Genomic DNA, 22,304 nt, shown 5'->3' with positions numbered 1-22,304 from the left:
TGCACAAACAATGAATCATGGAACACTTCATCTAAAACTAATGATGTAATGTATGGGGATTAACATAAGAATAAAAAAAAAAAGAACTGAGAAAAATTAAAAAAAAAAAAAAAAGGAGAGAGTGCAAGCCATCATAAAACAGGATGAATTCCCATTTGCAGTAGCAAAGATTCTCAAGCCTGATCGCCAAATGCTGCATCTCCAAAGCAGTGTTAGCCACAATTCAGTCCCAGGCTTATTCTGCTTTCGTAGTTTAGTTCCCACCTATCTACTTCAAGTTATTGCATGATCTATAAAGAGTAATTACTCAACATCATTCTGGAACCTTTACTGACCTTCATATTTATTCATCTTCAAATGCTTGACAGAAAGTGAAAGATTATGAGCAGAGGCTTGGGTTGGAATTTCATGGCACTTGTTGGGAAGACGTTAAGACGTTACCTGATGGGGACCTGGGCAAGGCTAACTGGGACACAGAGGAAACAAGATCGTGTGTGTCTCTGGTCTTGGGAAAGGAGGAGGCCTTGCAGGAGTTACTGTGAAGGGCACAGAGGAGAACACAGTGCCTGCCTCTTTTTAATTCACATTCAACCTTTCAACAGTATCTAGTGAACAACTACTAAACACCAGGCATTGTTCCTGGTCCTGGCAACACGTAAGTACACAAGTCAGGAATATGAGAAAAGCATTTAAGGAAGCAGAGTGAGATCATCTTAGTAGTTTTTTTGGCTTGTTTTTAGTTTTTTAAATCTTAGTGTTACAACACTCCAAGTAAGGTGAAGTAGATTTTAGAAGGGATAATTAGTACTTTGTATGAAAGACAAACCACATCTAAAAGGAAGTATCAACTCTGAAATAATGTAATTGATGAAAAACATAAAGATTTGTAATCTGATTTCAGAGTTTAAAGAGAGAAAAGGAAGTTAATAAAACCAGTGCTGAAAAATAACTGAGGCATCTCATTGTTAGTAAAAAGGGAAATGGCATTTGGAGAAAAATTTATCATCTGATTTAAGATTACAGTATTCTAGAATTTCAGTAACTGGGAATTCTAGAAAAAAGACAAAAATTTAAGGCAAGGTTAGGCAGCAATTAGATTTTGTATATAGGAGGGAAAAGTAAATCTATTTTAAAAAGTCTGGCAAAGGAGGAATTATGTGGAAAAATGAAAATCGGAAGTGTGATTTATGTTGCTTGCATATGCAGATCAAGTGTCCTTGGTCTTTTCCAAAAGTATAGGGCATTTAAAAAAGAGATTCCTAAAATATTTCAGAAGGCCAAAGGCACCAACCACCTCACTAGCAACAGGGGCCACAGGTCCTCACTCACCCGGATAATTCCGATGTGGAAATTCTACTTCCAGTATCCACGGTTCTTTTCCTTGTTTCAGCTTGAAGACTGCATTCGGCTTTTTCACACGGTAACCTATTAATGGAAAAGTATGTAATACAGATTACTTGGAATTTAGGGACTTTGAAGGATGAAGAAATGCAGTTTTAGGAGAACAATGAAGGTCCTACTTAGGCTTGGCAGATTTAGATTCTTTCAATGGGGAGGGAGGGGACACAAGTATTTTCTGGTACCCAAAATGGATTCATCACCTTTTACCCCTGGAACAAAGCTAATACTATGCAGTCCGGCAACTGGGAAAGGAAATGCAAACTCCTGGTAGTTACATATGGGGAAGTTTTTCTCACCCACTGAGATTAGGAGGCCATAGTTCTCTTGCATCACTTCCCTGTATAGGGTCCTCTGAGCAGCGCTCAGTAACTGCCACTCTTCCCGGCTGAATTCCACAATAACATCCTTGAACGTTACTGGTCCCTGTAACAACAGATTTCAGTTCAAACTGAAGTAATCAGTAGAGCACCACAAAAAGACACGTGTAAACTAGCTGTTAACCTGCCAACTATAAAGTTTACTCTAGAAAGTTAAGATACTTTGCTCCTCTATACATAGATGAAATGTTCAATATGTATTTACTGAGATACCACCCATGCCTAGAACGCTGCTGGAGGCACGATGAATGAAAGCAACTATTCCTGTTGTCAAGGAGCTTACACTCTGACAAGGAGGCAAAGATGTAAATACTTGAATGCAACATGCATAGCAGGTGCTCTGATAGAAACATGTACCAGATATACGGTGGTCACAAATGGGGATAGATATTTGCATTGTATATTCTCAAATCAGATTTTACTAGGTAGTCAAGCTACCATAAACTGGGAAGAAAGAAAATAGAGTTGGCAAAGGCCTTGATGCATGAAAAATGGCAAGTTTAGGAATGTTACAAATAAGACGGCATGATATGAGAACAGGAAAGATTAATTAGAAGGTGATACAGTCCAGTCAGGTGACAGAACATGGAATAATTCTGAGTGTGTCTCTGGGCCATTAAAATATATTTTGCATACCCACTTAATTGGTGCCTGTTTATAAATATGTTTATAAGTCTTTATTAAAAATTGATATTTTGTTTTTCTATTTATAAGAAAAAAATATGAATAGATACTCTGCTTTTTCCCACTATTTTTACACTTTGTGGGCTGTCCTACACATCTTTGGGATGTTCACCCATTCACTTACAGAGAACAGGGAGCCACTGAAAAGACAGATATGAAGTGCTAGAGTTACAGGAGTAGCCTGGTCGTTTAGAAGAAAACACTGAAGTAGAAGAGGCAAATACCACACCCGAAATATGGAGTGTTAGAAAATTAAGAGGCATATGTGAAATAGCAGCAGTGGGGGGAAGAAACATACCTTCATGGGAAATGAATAATTATTGAGAGAAGGGAAGGATAACTCCTGCAGTATCTACAGAGTTTGAGAATAGCTAGAACCGTAATGCTAATTATTTTCATTCTCTCATTTTTATTGGTAGGACTGTGTAAGGCTATGAAATTTCCTCCAATCATCACTTTGCTTATATTCCACAGAATCTGACATGTAATGTGAAAACTTGAAGAACTTCTTCGCTGAATATAAATTCTGACTTCTACTTTTTTTCTTGAAAACACTGTTCCATGTATGGGGATTAACATAAGAATAAAAAAAAAAAATTGGGAAAAAAAAAAAAAAAAAAGAAAACACTGTTCCGCTATTCTTGTTTTATATATATGTTGCTAATAAGAATTCTGTCGATTTTATTTTCTTTCCTTGGCAAGGGATGTAGACTTTTTTCCTTGCAACCTAGAGGACTCTTTTTTCTCTACTTTTAAGTAAGTCTAGTAGTTTTATGAGACTCTCTCTTGGGGTTTGCCAGACTCTGGGTCAGTTCTCTCTGGCACACAGAGCCTTTTCAGTATGTAATTCTGTTTTCCTTTTCTTTATGGAAAGTTTCCTTGGATTAAATACTAGCTCTCTTCCACTATTTAGGTTTTGTTATTCAGGGATTCTACTTTATTTCCTATTTGTTATTCTCTCTTCCTCTTCCTTGTCCATTCTTATTGGCACCCCTACCCTCTCCCCCACTCCATGGTCACTTCCAATTCCTCTGCCACATGTCAGTTATCCACTTGCATTTCTCTTCTCCCAGAGCTGCACTGTCATTTAATCTTCTAACCTGACAGGATTTTCTGTTCTACTATTTCTTCCCTGAGTTAATTTGCTTATATTTTATATCTACTTGTTTTTCAGTTTCTGAGTCTTTAATCTCTGGGTTTTAAAGTTATTTCCTATCTGAAACTCCTTAATATCAGAAATCTGTAGTCTGCTTTGCGTTTGTTTGGGGGAGGAGTACTGACATCAATGGACAAAGTGTTAATTCACACATTCTACTTTTTTAGTACTGTCTGCATGTTGAGTAACATTTTTTGTTCATGATCAAATAAAGATAAAACATTTTTGGTGAGGAGGGATGGAAGTGTTACCCTAGTCCTCAGCTCCTCAGAAAAGTCTGTTGCCAGAGTATATTCACATTCTTGAAGGAAACAGCAGTACGGGGGTGGCATCTTCAGATTCTGTGAAAATGTACTCTTTTCTTTAGGACACCTGATTTCAGCTGCTTGTTTTCTGATTGCCTTCACTACCAAGGACACAAGGGATTCCACTTCTTTTCCTCTGTGTTGCTGACTGCTTGAAGCTGCCGTCTGCGTTCCTGCACACATTCGAAGTCCCTTCCTTTTTACTCCCAGTGCCAGTCCTTGGATCCCACAGTCTCAGACCTCTCCTGCATCTCCCCAGTCAGGGTGAGCATCTCTGTGCCCACTTGATCTTACGTTGCTCTACAACTATGACCTCGCCATCTTTCCTCTTCCATCGGTGCCCTCCTGACTTCCTGCTCTGGGGTGAGCTCCAAACTGCTTTTGCTCATAATCGTCATCTCCCAACTTATACAAAAACAGAAGTTTCCTGTCTCCTAGCTATACAGTAGGAGTAGGTTGGGGCATGTGGAGACATTTGTATTTTGCCAACTAACATTATTCTGTGGCAACCAGGAAATCCATAAAAGAAAACTGGAAAACAAGAAAAAATCCACTGGGCTGGAGGAGACAGAGTTGAATTTTGTTCACACTGTGAAGTGACTGTGGAACATATAGCTGGAACTGTCTATTCTGATGGATATACATGTAAGTAAATTTCCACAAATAATATTGTCATATTTAAAAAACAGGGTTCCAGAAGAGTCAAAAAAGAAGTCTGAAAGCAACAACATTCAAGATAATGGTAGGAGAAACTAGGCCAAGACCGAAGTCTGACAGAACTCTAAATATACGGGCAGGTCAGGAGGAGAGTGCTTAGGAGGCCAAAGAAAGACAGATTCACAGCTAATGGGCAGTTCTAGTTCAAAATCCAAATATAAAAGTCCAAGGTAGTGTAACTTGGTAAGTGCACTCCAAAAGAAGATATATGGGTAGCAAATAAGCACATTAAAACATTTTCAATATATTAGTCATAGGATAAATGCAAATTAAAACCATAATGAGATACCACTACACACCTACCAGCAGGATTTGAAAAAAAACTGACAATACCAAACGCTGACAAGAATGCGAAACAAGTAGAACTCTGTACATTGTGGTAGGAACACAAAATAGTACAGCTACTCTGGTAAACAGTTTGGCAGTTTCTTATAAAGGTAATCACAATACTAAATCTGATGCAGGCAAGCACATGCCTAGGTATTTACCCAAGATAAATGAAAGTCTGTGTACACACAGAAATCTAAATGCAATTGTTTGTAACACCTCCTTTTATAATTGCCACAAAACAGAAACCCAAATGCTTTTCAGCTGGTGAATGGGTTAATAAATTGGGTACATACATACAGCTCAATACTATTTAGCAATAAAAAAGAATGAACTGTGGGTACAATCAACATGACTAAATCTCAAATGCATTATGCTAAATGAAAGTTGGTAGTCTCAGAAAACTACATACTATTTGACTTAATTTACATGATATTCAGGAAAAGGCAAAATTATAGGGATAAAGAATAAATTGGTGATTGCCAGGAATTAGTGGTGGGGGGAACCAAAAGAATTTTGAGGCAATGAAACTGTTCTAATTCCTCACTCTGGTGATGATTGTATGCCTTTATGCATGTGTCAAAACTCACTGAAATGTATATCCAAAAAGAGTGAATTTTGCTGTTAAGTTAAAGAATAAAGAAGATAAAACAGCACAAAACAAAAATGACTTCACACCTATTAGGATGACTACTCTCAACAACAACAACATAAAAACCCAGGAAAATATCAAGTATTGGCAAGGATATAGAGAAACTGGAACCCTTGTGCATTGCTGGTGGAAATGTAAAATGGTGCAACTCCTACAGAGAATATAGTACCTCGATTCCTCAAAAACTTAAAGTATTACCATATGATTCAGTAATTCCACTCCTAGTTATATATCCAAAAAGAACTCAAAGCAGGGACTGAAACACATATTTGTATACCAATGTTCATAGCAGCATTATTCAGAATAGCCACAAGGTGCAAAAAACCCAAGTGTCCATCAAGAGATGAGGGCATAAAGGAGAGGTTGGGAAGATGGTGGAGTAGGAGGACCTAGCTCACCTCCTCCCACGGATAAAACTAGATAACACTCACATCAGCATAAATAACCCAAGAAAACAACCCCAAGACTGGCTGAACAAACTCCACAACTAAAAGTAGAGAAGAGGCTGCATCGAAGAAGGTAGGTGTGAGTATTAAGTTAACTAGATGCAAAAGGAAAGATGGAACACAGTAAAAAGTATAAAGTCTTGATTTTTAATAAAACATGTCAAATAAAAAAAAGATGAATGCATAAACAAAATGTGGTATATAGAAACAGTGGAATATCATTTAGCCTTTAACAGGAAGGAGGAAATCCTGTCACATGCTACACTGATGAATATTAAGGACATTATACTGAGTGAAATATGCCAGTTAAAAGTGGCAAATGCTGTGTGATTCTACTTATATGAGAGACCTGGAATAGTCAGGTTATAGATAGAAAGTAGACTGGTGGTTCCCAGGGGAAGAGGGAATAAGGAGTTATTGTTTAACGGTTAGAATTTTAGTTGTGCAAGATGAAAAAAGTTCTGGAGCTGGATGGTCATGATGATTGTACCATGATGTGAATGTACTTAAAGCCACTGAACTGTACAGTGAGAAATGGTTAAAATGGTAAGTTTTATGTATATTTTGCCCCAATTAAAAAATAAAAGTAAAAACCAAACCCCAGAAAACACTAAGAATGGCGGTACGAAAACATCAAATATTACCATATGCACCAAAATTGTGGGGGGATCAAGATCCTAGAAAAAAAGAAATTGAGTCCTGTACCTTGCATTTTAATTTTTGGGGCATTTTCAAATTTCAGGGCAGAGCAGAAAGTAGCTTAGAGCTAGTATCCTGACCATAAGGATAAAAAGCCAGTTCTGAGTAGAATGTAGAAAGGCAAAAGAGAAGTGGATCTCACCCTAACAATAAGAACAAGCCTCTAACATAGAAACTTACAAGTTTTCCAAAACCTATCAGAGAACTGAGAATCCAAAGATGAACAAAGGAAAAATTCACAACAGATGAATGCTCCAGAAAAGAAAACCACAATGACTTTCACTTTTAGGGGCAAGTGGGGAGAGGGAACCAATCCAACTCAACAAAATTTTAATGTTTGCTTATGGATTTCTGCGATGTCTTAGAACTCCAGTCACAAAGCATGTGAACATCAATCTGCCATTTGATACTAGCTGGTGACTGGATGTTTCACTGGATGATCCAAAAGGTCCCTAATTGGAAGCTAGTATCTGCAGGATTTTTTTTTTTTTTTTTTTTTTTTTACTTCCCATCAAATGTCTCAGAGTGATCATTTTATTATAAGTTGGGGAAACAATTTCTGGAACCAAATAGGAAGTTCCATAACCAATATGAATGGTCTGAAGTACAGACAGCCACCAGTTTTCCCCACTCTACCGAGTACATGGCAACAGCCCTCCATAGGCTGGGAGCAGAGCACCAGGCCAGGAAGAGACGTCTCCCAAAGGAAGTACAATGAATCTCATTAGGATAAAGAAAAATCCATACATAGAACACAGTAGAGTTAAGGTATCTTAAAAGTAGCTAGCCTGGAATGCAAATTTACTTTAGAGGTCTGACAAATTAAAAGGTGAACTTTCAGTAGTATCAGAAGACAATGAATGCTTTTCAATGTGGTTTTTTTTTTTTTTTTAAGATTTTATATATTTGACAGAGAGACAGCGAGAGAGGGAATACAAGCAGGGGTAGTGGGAGAGAGAGAAGCAGGCTCTCCGCCAAGCAGGGATGCAGGGCTTGGTCCCAGGACCCTGGGATCATGAACTGAGCCGAAGGCAGACGCTTAACGACTGAGCCGCACAGGCGCCCCTTCAATGTTTTAAACTGTAAGAACTGTCAGCCAAGGATTCTATACACAGTGAAAAAGCTGTTTATATTTCAGATAAACCAAACTCAGAATTTTCCACCAGCAGACCCTCACTAAAACAAGTAAGCGAGCAGAATAAAAACAACATAAAGGATGTTTTCAAACAGAAGAAATTTATGCCAATACAACCTGAAAGATTCAAGAAGAAATAAAAAAAGATCACATCATTTGGCCAAAATGGCAATGAACAAACAAAAAATTACAGTATCTGCATAGAATAAACTTTTCCAAGAGTTGGTAGTGATGACTGCATTCAGAATTACTTCAAAAAACTAAAAGGCTCACTAGTCAGTTGTGCTGGCCAAACTGGCCAGTCAGAGATTAGTTACAGAGCATAAAGTGGGGAACATGTGGCACCCCTGAATGAATTCTGGATAAGGAGAATATCATGTAAAAGATACATGTTCAAGACTAAAGCAGAACTGTTGAATAGGTTAATTTTTTTGGAGCTTCCTCCTATATTCTTCCTCTTTCCATAGCCTCTTTCTCCCTACCATCATGCCCAAAGACTATGATTTTTAGTTCACATAATGTCCACACTGAAAGTTTATGATACGGTAGTGAACGATTTCAAAAGCTGGGCTATAAGAATTTCAAAGACTATGTCAAGTGCTTATAAAAGGGCTGGGAAATTCAGTGCCAAATACACTCTTTTGTTTTAAACATTAAATTTTAAAATCAAAGAAATGGTTACCACAAAAGTCAGGATTCATTTTTCTCTGGGTAATGAATGGTGAGGAGGGGCACATGGGGCTTCAAAGATAGTAGTAATTTTCATTTCTTAAGCCAGATAGGGGATACACCCGTGTTTCATCAATACTCCCTAAATTTTACATATACATTAAATACATTCCTTTGATTGCATAAGTATGATTTTTAAATAAAACTTAAATTCAATGTTTTCTTCAGCTTACAAGGTCCTACATATTCCAGCCCCTTCTACCTCCTTGATCTTCCCTCTTAGCTCATTCTCCCCTATGTCTGTAGCTTCAATGTCTTGAATACTGTTTCTGGAACATGCCTCAGGGTGTTTGTATTTGCTGTTCTTCATATCTAGAATGCTCTTCCCCCAGAATCCTACTTGGTTCCCTCTCTCATTTAACCAGGACTTTCCTCAAATATTAGCTTTTTAGAGTGGCATTCCCTAACCACCTTATTCTGTTCCTCACTTCTCTGTGTCACGCTGTCCTCCTAAACTGCCTCTGAGCACATATATCAGAAATATTACTCAAGGGGCACCTGGGTGGTTCAGTCGCTTAAGCATCTGCCTTCCACTCAGGTCATGATCCCAGGGTCCTGGGATCAAGCCCCATGTCAGGCTCCCTGCTCAGCGGGGAGTCTGCTTCTCTCCCTCTGCCACTGCCCCTGCTTGTGCACGGATGCGTGCTCTCTCTCTCAAATGAATAAATAATCTTTAAAAAAAAATATTACTCAAATGCAGACACATATAAAAAATGTATCACATTTGTTAGTATCTTCACCAATCTCCTCAGAAAAGTCTTTAACTATTAGAACGTGTCAGCTTCACAGTGGAGGATACAAGTTTTCCAAAAATCTCTGTTTCACTTGAAAGCTCAACTTTTAACACTGGCAACAACTACTGAGAGTTCTTTTTCTTGAAGTGACAGGCTCACTGCCGCCATTTTTGAGAAAATGTTTGGTAAATACCTGTCCAAAGAACCAGTTTGTCTGCCAGTTGCTCTTTCAAGTAAAAATAGTATTCCATGAAAAGGTGGCTAGGTGAGCTCACGAATCAATCGCACAAGTGCCTTTTCTCTAGACAACCAACCATCATTCCTCAGTATGTAGCAAAAGTACTGTAAGTCAACTTCCCATTTCCTCAGAGTCAATATTACAAAGATACGTATTCAAGGGTCAAGATTTAATAAATTAATTTTTACTGTTTGATCAAAGATACCCTTAAGTAAAGGTGGCAGTTTTTTATTGAGTCCACTGCAGAGCAGCAGTCATTGGTATCACTGTCTCGGTTCACGCCAAACAGGCAGCAACCTAGTCACCACTGCTCTTACACCATCAGTGTGCAAGGCAGTTGGCATCTTGGTATTACGTTCTGACCTCACAGGCCCCTTATAAAGGTCTTGGAGATCCCAGGAATCTGCAGACTATGCTTTGGAACTGCTGTGCTATTCAGACAGCATTTTCCCTTAAGGTGATTTTTAAATATTTCCACTTTTCATGTTTAATGTATGGGCTTTCATAAAACTCACTGAAAATAGACACACAAAAGGCTAAGGAAATGACTCACCTGATACTTGTTCATTTTCTGCTGCTCTTGGGAAAGTACAGAAACTATGAAGCCAGAACAGGGAAAGTTGGAAGACAAAAGTCTTAAAAGACCTTATCTTGCAGCTCAGGAATCACCTGTGAGAAATTTCCATATATTTTAGTAAAACATAAACACCTAGGAAAATATCCCTTTGAGCCATGAAGAGGAATAGGAGGACGATGATAAAGGAGTTACCCACCTGTCCATTGGTGATTCTGATATAATCATGATGTATCTGGGAAAATTTTGAGTGAATCTAAACATTTCTTTCCTACTGGCCATTTAGTCCATTTAGTAAATGGACAAAAGAATTGAAAACCTTAAACACCCAAAAATAGGTTAGGCAAGGTGTATAATATATATCCAAGGTGTTTAATATATATCCAAAGTATGGCCCCCGATGCTGGCATTACAAATGATGTTGAAAAGAAATACTGATATGGAAGTGTTTAAGTCACATAACAATTTTTCCTATTAATATTATAAACCCCACAAAGTTAGAAAGTCTTCAAAGCCCTCAAAAATTAACATGTTTCGGGGCGCCTGGGTGGCTCAGTTGGTTAAGCAACTGCCTTCAGCTCAGGTCATGATCCTGGAGTCCCGGGATCGAGTCCCGCATCGGGCTCCCTGCTCGGCAGGGAGTCTGCTTCTCCCTCTGAACTTCCTCCTTCTCATGTGCTCTCTCTCTCTCTCTCTCATTCTCTCTCTCAAATAAATAAATAAATAAAATCTTTAAAAAAAAAAAAATTAACATGTTTCCTCTCCCTAAATTGCAGTTTCTCCAGAATCACTTCTCCAAGAAACTTGTTTTGACTTAAACATGGTATAGTGGACGACGTGGAGACTTTTATTCTATGCTAGTCTCTCCTATTAACAAACTTAATGACTTAGTTTCAGTGCTATTCTTTAACATGAGAAGGAATTAGATTATTTTGAACAACCTTTCCTGTACCATTTTGATTCTGTAAGTCTTCACTCATTGCCACAAATCCAGACGGTACCCTGGAATTCACTGTCCCCTTCAACCTTGGGCTGGGCCTTAGGGTAAAAGTTAATTAGGCCTTGAAGAATTTGACATAAATTAATTTTTACTGTTTCATCAAAGATACCCTTAAGTAAAGGTGGCAGTTTTTTATTGAGTCCACTGCAGAGCAGCAGTCATTGGTATCACTGTCTCGATTCATGCCAAACAGGCAGCAACCTAGTCACCACTGCTCTTAACACCATCAGTGTGCAAGGCAGTTTGCATCTTGGTATTAAGATGTTAATTTAAGGTTTAGATCTGTGTGGCTGACACAGATCTTCTGACAGCCACACAGATCTAAACCTTAAAATAACAATTTGACACCATAAATCCCAAAACGCTTTATGTAGGTAGCAAAAGGTAACTAAATGCCCCTTCCAGCTGGCATGATGCTTACAAAACTTAAGTCCAGACACACCTGCCAAACAGAGACATAACTTTTTTTTTTTTAGAGACATAACATTTTAACATGGAGCCCCGACGTTCCAGTTTTCGTCTATTAACAAAGTCTGTCCCATTTCCCCTCTTTAGAAACTAGCCTCTGGCCCGGAGAGGGTTCCCAGCTTCTCCAATAAGACTTAAAATTCAGGGCTCAATTTAGCGGTTTCAGTTTACATGTTAGCAGCCCTCTGAGAATAGAAACAGGCTGGAAAATGCAAGAAGGGCCTTAATTAACCTTTTGACATAAGAGTTCTGAGAAAGCCTCAAGAATTTTTGGAAACAGAACTCTACGTGGTAAGGTTAGGTCTACCACACTCCACAGTTTTGCTCAGGGACAATTACGGTACTAAATACAACCGAAGACTGGATTTTATCGTGGGAAACAGCATGAACCAGAGTAAAACAATGAGAATTTACCCACCTTCCTCCGGTAGTGCTGAGTACACCCATTTATCGCTAAACCTCTAGTATTCGTATTAGAATGGAGCTGATTAATACCGATTCAAAGGATGGTTATGATGATTATGATTAAATGAGCCAATAACGAAAACAGCATACCTTGTAATAATAAAAGAAGCTCACCTTTATTGAGTCCTCATCATATTTTATATATACAGCCCTATTTAATACAGCAAACAACCCCAGTGGTTACTGGAATTATTTTACAGATGAGTGCCCGGGTCGTACCGAGGTTGTCCTGCTCGGTTCCTGGCGGGAGCGGGACGCGCGCAGGTCCCCCGGGCTTGACAGCGCTGCGGCGCCAACAGCCACGCCAGCGCGGACGTGGCGGGCCTGGGGTCCACGTCACAAAAGCCGTCCCCCCACGTCCCTCCCCGCTCCACCCGCGCTCCAGGCCAACTCGGGCCGCCCGGCTCCGCAGGTCGAGAGCCAGGAAGGTGGACAACGGGCAATCCCCCGCAAAGCCCCCTGCCTGACCCCCTCCCCAGTCCTCCTCGGAGGCCAGCTGGGAGCTCAGAGGGGGGCGGCGGCGGCTTCCAGGTTCTCCGACTCGGTGCAGCCGCGGAGACCCGGCTTCCCCCGCACCGCCCTCCCGGCCTCGCACCCGCAGACAGGCCTCTGACACACCTGCAGGGCTCGGCCACCGCTCCCGGCCAGCGCAGGTTCCAGGCCCCGCCCTCTGTCGCACCGCGCAGACCTGGAGAGTCCAGAGTGCTCTCCCGCCCTGGGGCGTGAGACAAGATGGCGACTATCAAAAGGAGGTGGGATTGCGCATGCGCAAAAGGCCCTCGCGCCTCACTCTGGAACTACACTTCCCAGGAACCTCCGCAGCATCTTCATTTTGGACAACGTATGATATTCGACCTCTTCCAGCCGCCTGAGTACTGATGGGATTTTCTGGAGGCTATCACTCAGAGAGAGAGCTAATTTGAACTGGCAGCGCGCAATCCGGGGGCATTGAAAACAAAACTACCACTTGATAAAGAAAGTACTTGTTCCCCGGCCGCTCCCCTTGCTTGTGTGCGCTCTCTCTCTCTGACAAATAATCTTTAAAAAAAAAAAGTACTTGTAACTAAGTACAATAGTACATTCAACGAATAATATCCTGTAACATCTGAATTAAAGCTTTCAGAATTATGCAAATGATACCTGAAACTTGTAATAAAGAGAAAATATGTATAGGCTAAAACAGAAGACTAGTGCCATACATACCACTGCCCAAAAGAAAAAAAAAGTTTAATGTGAGTGCAGAGTCAGATTTTTACTCATTTTATGTTAATGGTATAAAATATTTTAATTCCTTTCACTAGGGAATATATATTACATATGTAGTAATTTCCTGGTCAGTAACGTCATGACATTAATTTACTCTTTCCCGTGCCAACAAAAAAAAATGAGTTTCCATTCAAAGTAAGGACAAAAATATTAATTTTTTTGGTAAGATTAATTTTAAAACATAAAATCCATATAGAGAAAATATACGTACATACGCACGTAGCTGGCGTTCAGGGGTGCAGGAACACCTGCCTGTGGGAGTCCCAAATAGAGCAAGTCCAGCCACTCACCGCTGACAAAAATGCAAAGACAGAGAGAGGAGCCATGGTGAAACAGGAAAGGAATTTATTTCAGTGAGGCCAATACAAGGAAGACGGTGGACTAGCATCTCAAAGACTGTCTCCAAGTGCTAAAAAATATTTTCAGGTTTATATAAGAAAAATGTGGGGCAAAAGACAGTGGGTACTACAGGTCCGCAGTGAAGGTCCAATGGAATCATTGTCTCCGAGTCAAACATGGGTGGGGGCCTGAGGGCTCAGGCTAGTCCTTATTCCTTAAGGGGGTAGTGTCTGTTAGGGGTGGGATTCTTTACTCTCTTCGTCTTCCACCTGAGCCAAGAGACAAGCTGGAAAGAAGAAACCCACCAGAAAGTTTGAGATCAAAATGGAGGCAGCTGAAGTCCTCTTTCATATACACATACCAATTTTCTAGATGGGCGGTTGGAGAAATAATTAAAAATAAAGGGTCTTCTTAGAATTCTGCCCGAACAAGTGATTTCAGATTTTGGCCTGGGGAACCATGGATGTAGTTACTATTTATTGATGAAGGATAGTTCACACATAGATATACAAGTATTTTTAGATAATACATGTATCATTTTTATTTACTGTTATGTTTGTGTAGTACCTGCCTTATTCTCAAGAGAGTTTGTGGTGGTCACTCCCACAACTGATGGACACACACAAATATACAAGTCATACAGAAATAACCTCTTTCACAAAAATGCATACACACAGACTCACTGACACAATAAATACATTTACATAACCTGACTGGAAATAATGTCTATTTGAGCGCTTACCTTGTGACAGACACTGTCATATCTTCATGAATACATACGTTTTATAGATAGTTCTGTTTTGTTACTGGCATATTTTTTTAAATTTCAGAATATATTTTGAATATCCCTTGTATGATTTAATATATTTCTATCACATTTAAAGGCTGCTGCTTGGGGCGACTGGGTGGCTCAGTCGTTAAGCATCTGCCTTCGGCTCAGGTCATGATCCCAGAGTCCTGGGATCGAGCCCCGCATCGGGCTCCCTGCTCCGCGGGGAGTCTGCTTCTCCCTCTCCCACTGCCCCCGCTGTGTTCCTCTCTCTCTGTCAAATAAATAAATAAAATCTTAAAAAAAATAAATAAATAAAGACTGCTGCTTGTTATTGTACTTTGTGGATGAGCAATTTTACCCATAAATTCTTGAATATTCTTATTGACTCAACTAAACTGTGAAGGGAATTCTTTATATAAATCTTTGAATTATAGCATATAACCCAATAAGCGGAATTACTTGAGTGAAGTACTTGCTTATTTAAAATCTTTTAAATATGCATATATTTTCTGGTTTAGTTAAAAAAAAATATTGCTTACTTAATTTTGAAAAATTCCTTTTCTTCAATTTTGAGACAAACTCTGCTTGGTAGAGAGATGTTATTTTCTTAATGTATTACTGTATTCCATTTTTTAACATTTTAATTAAATTCCCTATTCACAAGAACTGATAACTGACAAATATCTTCCTTTTTATTAGTTTTGTGTCTAAAAGATACACCCAGTTCTTTTTACTTTTTCTTTCTTTCATTGAAGTTTCTATTTTCAATCTTAGAATAATAAAGAAAAATGATCACCCATTTACCATTTTCTATACTGGACAAATTTCACATTTTGCCATATTTATCTTGTGTTTGCGAAAACATTTTAAAATAAATTAGATATATTTCACTCTTTAATACTTCAGTATGTATTTCCAAAACTAAGTACATTTTTTAATAGCGCATCTATAATCAAACTCCCATGATGTCCTCAAAAGTCTTTCAAAGAGTTGTTTTTATTGTTTTTGTTTTTTGCCAAACCAGGATGTCTAAAGGACCACAAATTACATTTAGTAGTTCTTACACGTAGGGCCTAACCTACGGGGGTGGAGTAGGGGGCGGCCTCTGAAAACGCCAGAGAGAGCTACAGACCTTCCACAGCAACCACCTCCTTACTCTTTGAATAAGATAGGTTTATTTAGGGGCACCTGGGTGGCTCAGTCGTTAAGCGTCTGCCTTCGTCTCAGGTCATGATCCCAGGGTCCTGGGATCGAGCCCCACATCGGGCTCCTTGCTCAGCGGGAAGCCTGCTTCTCCCTCTCCCACTCCCCCTGCTTGTGTTCCCTCTCTCGCTGTCTCCCTCTCTGTCAAAAAATAAATAAAAATCTAAAAAAAAAAAAAAGGTTTATTTACATAGTTATTTAAACAAGTGGACGCGAAGGATTATGGTAGACGTAGTCTTGAGACTAGTTTCCTTACCCAGCAGAACTTGCGCCCCGGCCGCGGACAGTGCTGCGCACGCGCAGCTTCGCCATCTTTCTGGTCCCCCTCCTGCGCCAGCAGGTTTAGTGAAGGCCGAAATCCCGTTTCCAGATTTTCTAGTAACTCAAGGTCCTGGTTGCCCACCTTCCCAAGAGCAGAGGTTAGAGCGTGGGCCGGGAGGGAAACGGCGGTGACCCTCGGTGGGGAGGAGGCCCGGGACCCCGCAGCGGGAACCCCCACGGCGGGTGGGGGCTTCTGGGTGCGGACCAGCGGCTTGAGTTCCAGTGGGTCCCCAGCTCTGAGCGAGTGGTCCTGTCCGTGCGCCCCAGGACGGGCCGCGTGCGCATGCGTGAGGGTGCGCTCTGGCTGCGTGGGGTGCCCCGTGACTTGGAGGCTGACTTGGCTTTCAGCTGGGTAACAAGTGCCCTGTTCGTGGTCTCCTTTGTCTTTGTCCTCAGTGGCTCTAGTTTCTAGGGGATAGTAAAATTTGAGATGCTGGGTGAGGGTTCCAATATGAATTTGTCCTTTAATCCTTTTTTTTAAGATTTTATTTATTAGAGGGGCACCTGGGTGGCTCAGTTGGTTAAGCATCTGCTTTTGGCTCAGGTCATGATCCCAGAGTCAGGGGATCGAGCCCCGCATTGGGCTCCCTGCTCCGTGTGGAGCCTCCTTCTCCCTCTGCCTGCTGCTCCTCTTGTTTGTGTCAAATAAATAAATAAAATCTTTTTTAAAAAATAAGATTTTATTTATTAGAGAGAGGAGGAGCTGGGAGAGGGGCAGAGGGAGAAGCGGACTCCGCACAGAGTGGGGAGCCTGACTAGGGGCTGGATCCCAGGTCCCTGAGATCATGACCTGAGCTGAAGTCAGACGCTTAACCAGCTGAGCCACCCAGATGCCCCTGTCCTCTAATCTTATATCCTAATTTCCAAGGAACCTCTGGACTCCTGTGAGATTATAAAGAGCTGCAACTTCAGAAACAGAAATCTCATCCTGAAGAGAACCCTAGGGACTTTTGATCCCTCTCCAGAGTTTTAGAATGGCGATAGTCCCAGAAAGGGATAGATCCTAGAACTGCAGAGCATAGCATGGCAATTCTTTATTTTCCTGTTGAGGTGCCACTGTAACCGAACTAACTTGAGTTAGCTCCTTGGCGAGTCACAGACACAAACTATACCAGATCCAGTTGTCATGCAAAGGAAAATTTGCAGCAGATAAGAAAATCATGAGGAATAACTTAGAAAGCCGTGACTCTCTGAGATGGTGGATGGGTTCCTTTTATTTAGGGAGGGGATGAATATTTAGAAAGGGGATCTTGGTCATTGTATGTAGTGAAGGCATAAGGTTGTTTCTTTTATTTTATTTATTTATTTATTTTTTTAATGATTTTATTTATTTATTTGAGAGAGAGAGAATGAGAGACAGAGAGCAGGAGAGGGAGGAGGGTCAGAGGGAGAAGCAGACTCTCTGCCGAGCAGGGAGCCCGATGCGGGACTCGATCCCGGGACTCCAGGATCATGACCTGAGCTGAAGGCAGTCGCTTAACCAACTGAGCCACCCAGGCACCCGGCATAAGGTTGTTTCTTAAGGAAACATGCCAGTACATACATACATTCTATGTTATGTTAGTGGTGCTTGTGCTCTTTGAACGGAGATTTTAGTACTGTAATGAGGTAAAAGTGGTAGTCATTCTAGAGGTCACTTCATGGTCCTACCTGCGCAGGTGAGAGTCAGGGTTAAGCTCAAACTGGTCTGGGCCTTGTCCTGGCAGTCGCTGTTGCTTGAGGGGTGATTTTGGTTTCCATTTGCCTGAGTTAAGAGAGAAGCTGGAAAGAAGAGGTTAAGGAAAAATGTGGGACAGAGGTCAGTGAGTACAAGCAGGTGGGCAGTAAAGGTCCAGTCTTGGGGTCTAGCAGGTGATAAATCCCTCCTCTAGTTTTATTTTGCTGCTCATTCTTGAGGGGCACAGGGCAAAGGTCCTCCTTCTATAGTTCCTGCCAGACACAGATGTAGTCATCGAGATTGTTAGCCGAGCAGAATTTTCCCTCAGCCAGTTTTAGATAAGTCTGTGGGTCACTAGGGTTAACTCTAAGCTGCTCCTATCTTTATGTTACTACTATCTGTAATTTTTGGCCTCCAGGCATTTGTATAGAATTGTATTAGTCAGGGAGCTCCAGTGGCGCAATCGGTTAGCGCGCGGTACTTATACAGAATTGTATTAGTCAGTTAATGATGCAAAGTCTAAACGCAGTCTAAGAGCAGTAGGATTATTAGTGGCCTCAGGACAGGGAGAAATCATGTAGTATTGGTTAATGCTGTTTTAATAGCCTGTAGACCTCATCAGGGGATCTTCCTTTTTGGTTGAAAGTATGTAGCCAGGCTGCCTGGTTGAAGATTTTTTTAATATCTATTTCCACTTCACTTGAAGTATTAATCCAGGTACAGCATGAGCTGTTTGTTACTGCACATGCTCCTCCTTCTTCTGGTAATAAGTAGTCCAGGGCTAATCATCGTCTAGCGCTACGTTGGCTAAAGAGTTCAGGGAAATTTCTAAGTTTTTGAGGGCATTTCCTGTGTTTTTAGCTAAGGTTTCTATGACATCAGTTAGTTTCCTTGCAATGACTTTATAACCTATAAAACCTCCCTAAGAGGCACCTACTCCGACAGCCAGTCTAACACCAACCAGAATTAGTTTTGAGGCTCTTTTTACCTAGTGGGAAGACTGAATATGGGGTTTTGGTAAAGCTAGCTCCATATTACCATTTTTCTCTCTTGAGGGAGGCTTCACTGTCCTCTTGAAATAATTAAGCCCGGGGCACCTGGGTGGCTCAGTCACTTAAGCAGTGGACTCTTGACTTCAGCTGAGGTCATGATCTCAGGGTAGTGGGAACAAGCCTCCTGTCGTGCTCGTGCTCAGCGAGGAGTCCGCTTGAGATTCTCTCCCTTTCCCTCTGCCCCTCCTCCTGCTCACTCTCATGTTCTCTCTCCCTCTAAAATTAAATAGATAAAGTCTTCCCACTCAAAAGCAGATAGTACTTGGAATTTAGGATCTAGTGGGATGCAGAAAAAGGTATCCTTTCAATCTTACACCATGTAATATTTACTATTACTCAGTAGTTGGTCATAGAGTATAGGGATTGGGTATTACAGGTTGTATGTCTCAAGCAGCTTCATTAACAGCTCCGAGGCCTTGAACAAATCTGTATTCCTCACTTCCCAGCTTTTTAATAGGTAAAATTGGGGTGTTACATGGGGATCTGCATGACCTAATCAACCTGTTAATCACATTTAAGAGCTTGTTAATTACTGGGTGGATCCCTTGTATAGCATCTGGGGCCAGCAATCTATCTGTTTCAATTTTACTTTTACAAATGTGTTGTTAATGGCATGCCCCCACCTGCCCTCACACCCAGACTTTCGGGTTGACTTGCCTTAAGATTTTTTGGGGGGGAGTTTCCTGTTTTAAATACGAGGATATGTTGTAATAATGACATAAATTCAGTTCCTTGGTATTTAGGGACTCAAATTGCTAATTTGTTGTGTTCTGAACTTACTGTGGGCCCCAATTTGTCTAAAATATCTCATCCTAAAAGAATATGGGGCATTCTGGCACATATCAAAAAGAGTGTTTTAACAGCTTTAATCCTATTTCACAAGTCAGAGGATCCAGAAACCTTTTGATGTCTCCTTTTCCTGAGATTCCTTTCATATTACAATTTTTGTTAGAAAGGCTACCCTTCTGGGTGTTGAGTACAGAGAAATTAACTCCAGTATCAAGTAAAATTCAACTGGCTTCCCTCCTACTTCTGAGAGGTTACTCAGGGCTTCTCTTGGGAGATGAGGATCTAATGGTCCAAGACCAATTGGGGAGCCTTGTGGCCCTGTCATATCTCATCTTCAGTTAGGGACAGCCGAAATGAGTCTGCTTTGCCCTTCTTCCTTCTGTTCCGGGAGCGGTTCGGGCAGTTCTGTTTCCAGTGCCTTTCCTGCTTACAGTGTGCACATTGATTGGATCCCAGCTTTGTTGTTGGTCTCTTGGTCCCACGGAGGGGGCTCAGGGCACTCACCCATAGATGTCTTCTTTTCCTCTTCCAGGTTACTTCATGTAGGCTGGAGAGCTACCACCAAAAGAGCAGCTTGCCTTCTCATCTTCTGGTCTTCTCTTAGGTCCCCCATCACATCCAGTTATGGAACACCTTGAAAGCTAGTTCTGGAAGCTGAGCAGGGTGAGTATCGGGACTTATAGCCAATTCTGGAGTTTCCTTTGGATGTCTGGAGCAGTTTGAGATATGAAATAGGTTATTAAGGACCATTCAACTACCCTGAGCTTCAGGGTCCCAGTTTATATTTCGTCTTAGGGAGTTTTGTAGTCTTTCTGAAAAGGCTGATGGATTTTCATCTGTCCTTTGTTGAATCTCCCTTAATTTGGACCAGGAGATCTACCTACCTCCTTCATAGCTTTTAAAAGAAGCCCTCAGTAATGCCCTAAACTTTCTCTCTCATTGTGGGAGTTGGGATCCCCTCAGAGTCAGCTCTTAGCGCTGCCTCCTCGTTTAGTCTCTGAAAACTTGATCCTGGCTGATATTCTTTATCAGCTTCCTGTCTGGCTTCTGCTAACACAGCAAACTTTTCTTCTACCATTAAGAGAGTGGTTAGCAAAGCTTGTGTATCTGTTCAGATGGGTTGTGGGTAAAAAAGATATCCTGCATTAAATGTATAAATCACAGGTCAGCCCATAGCCCTTTAGTGTGTGCCTTCCAGTTATACAGGTCCGAGGTCAAAAATGGGACGTGCACATTAACGAGACACCCATCAACATCAGGTACTCGTCTCAATGACAACATCCCATCCCTGGCTTAAAATAGGTCCCAATCTGGTAGTGCTACCTGACAAGGGAGGCTAAAGGGATACAGAAGACATTGGGGAAGGCTTTGGGGGCGTTTGTAAAGGATTAGAGATGGGTGCTCATGAAGCTGGGGGAGCTGAGGCCTGAGTACCAGAGGAATAAGGCAAAGGCTTACTACGATTTAATGACTTGGAGGAGGAGATGGAGATGGGGACAGACTCCCTGATTCACCAGAGGGTACAGGACGCATTTTTAGGGTTTTCAATTCTACCTTTTTACAAATCCTATTGCAACCCTCGTTTTGATGTAATGCCATAAAGCACTGATCATATGGAATCTCTTCCCGTTTTCTTTCTCTTTTACAAAATAAGCTCAATTGTAGTGCTGTATTAAAATTTAAGGTCCCATTTTCTGGCCACTTCTCTTCATCCTCTAGAGTCTGTTATTGTGGCTAGGCTGTGTTACAGAAGAAAGTCGTTTGTTTTTGGGTTAAAGGAAGGTAGTCTAGCGCTTTCCATTTCTGGAGGTTACAGCCCAATGGAGGCTCTCCTTCAGGGTGGAATTGTCCCTCCCATAATCTGAGATTCTTTCTTAGGGTCTCCTCTTACCCTTCCTCAAGGTAACTTACAGTGTTAATGGTTACATACAACCTTACCCACAGTATGTATGAGACTCGGTTGACTTAAAACCAAGCCCACAAGGAGAGTGGTTAATGCTAAGGTGTCCAAGTGGGTCTGGATAGTTGTGCCTTGAGGAGCAGTGGTCTGGTGCACAGGCTGCCTCTTCTAGCCCCTCAACATCGAGGCAGTCCCAAAGGATTTACTGGGGGAATGGCTCAGGGAGAACCTAGTTTAGATTCAGTAACTCAAGGCACACTTCCCTTTTAAGAGGAAAAACAAACCTGGAACAGTGTCAGATGTCCCCAACAAACATTAACAGGTCAAACAGAAGATGGAGATATCCTTCACCCTTGCTGATTCTAGACTAGTCTCATTTGGGCCACTTCCCAACTGCCAGGCTAAAGCATTCAGCCTCTGAATGGCCAGGTGTTATCCTTTGCCACCCAGGGATGTCTGACTCGACTATAATGAGCGTTCAATCCCCTGGAGTTTTGACTAGAGAGGCCCTGTTCTTAACTGACTGCCCAACTGCCAGGCTTTGTGAGACAACTCAAAGAAAATACTGTTACAGTCGTGCCATAGGCTTGGCACCACTTACCCTTGTGGAGAGATTCTCAGCAGGAGGCTTGGAGTGGCCACAGTGTCTTCAAGGGGGCAGCAACACCAGTCCAGCAGCACAGACCCCAAGAAAGGAGAGCCCCTTCCAAGGATTCCACCCCCAGTCCTGGTTAATTGAATGGGTTAGCCCAGAAGGGCTGCCGCTGCTCACTGCTCCATCCTTTGGAAACCAGGTAACCAGAGGGCAGAACCTCAGAGGGACAACAGTCCCATCTGGGTTGCCAAATTTGTGACCAAACTAACATGAGATTGCTCCTTGGTGTGTCCTAGAACTACA

The 22,304-nt window shown here is 41.4% G+C and overlaps 2 protein-coding genes and 2 long non-coding RNA genes across 11 annotated transcripts in view; 3 read left to right on the top strand and 1 right to left on the bottom strand.

Moving 5' to 3' along the window:
- Positions 1 to 8,127, top strand: part of LOC115942223 (uncharacterized) — an 11,555-nt gene extending 3,428 nt beyond the window's left edge. Inside the window, exons 2-3 of the long non-coding RNA XR_004076836.2 lie at positions 3,986 to 4,187; positions 4,437 to 8,127. This is a non-coding gene — a long non-coding RNA (uncharacterized LOC115942223). The remainder of the gene's footprint in view (positions 1 to 3,985; positions 4,188 to 4,436) is intronic.
- Positions 1 to 12,826, bottom strand: part of ZNF25 (zinc finger protein 25) — a 16,313-nt gene extending 3,487 nt beyond the window's left edge. The window contains exons 1-4 of one of the 2 annotated variants that reach the window (XM_031031963.2): positions 12,726 to 12,826; positions 10,154 to 10,269; positions 1,698 to 1,824; positions 1,330 to 1,425 (exon numbers count right to left, since the gene is read on the bottom strand). In XM_031031963.2, the coding sequence (XP_030887823.2) occupies positions 1,330 to 1,425; positions 1,698 to 1,824; positions 10,154 to 10,168 (238 nt within the window). In that variant the 5' untranslated portion in view covers positions 10,169 to 10,269; positions 12,726 to 12,826. Of the gene's footprint in view, positions 1 to 1,329; positions 1,426 to 1,697; positions 1,825 to 10,153; positions 10,270 to 12,221; positions 12,454 to 12,725 lie in introns of those variants that run through there. The other variant, XM_081824366.1, reaches the window with a different exon arrangement.
- Positions 1 to 22,304, top strand: part of LOC102748366 (uncharacterized) — an 83,226-nt gene that overhangs the window by 37,991 nt on the left and 22,931 nt on the right. For 4 of the 7 annotated variants that reach the window (XM_031031964.2, XM_081824353.1, XM_081824352.1 and 1 more), the window contains exons 1-2: positions 15,985 to 16,106; positions 20,039 to 20,169. The exons of 2 other annotated variants lie outside the window; for them this stretch is intronic. The gene's annotated coding sequence lies outside the window, so the exon portion shown is untranslated. Of the gene's footprint in view, positions 1 to 15,984; positions 16,107 to 20,038; positions 20,170 to 22,304 lie in introns of those variants that run through there. One more of the 7 variants, XM_081824351.1, reaches the window with a different exon arrangement.
- On the top strand, positions 16,847 to 19,571 carry LOC145722041 (uncharacterized). The gene is made up of 2 exons (XR_014146078.1): positions 16,847 to 17,287; positions 17,520 to 19,571. It is a non-coding gene; the product is annotated as an uncharacterized LOC145722041 (long non-coding RNA).

This window comes from Leptonychotes weddellii, chromosome 6 (assembly GCF_054177405.1).
Source record: "Leptonychotes weddellii isolate Sample4059 chromosome 6, ASM5417740v2, whole genome shotgun sequence".
Taxonomy (NCBI): domain Eukaryota; kingdom Metazoa; phylum Chordata; class Mammalia; order Carnivora; family Phocidae; genus Leptonychotes; species Leptonychotes weddellii.
Note: the sequence above shows the minus strand (reverse complement) of the source record. Positions and strands in the feature narration are given on the sequence as shown.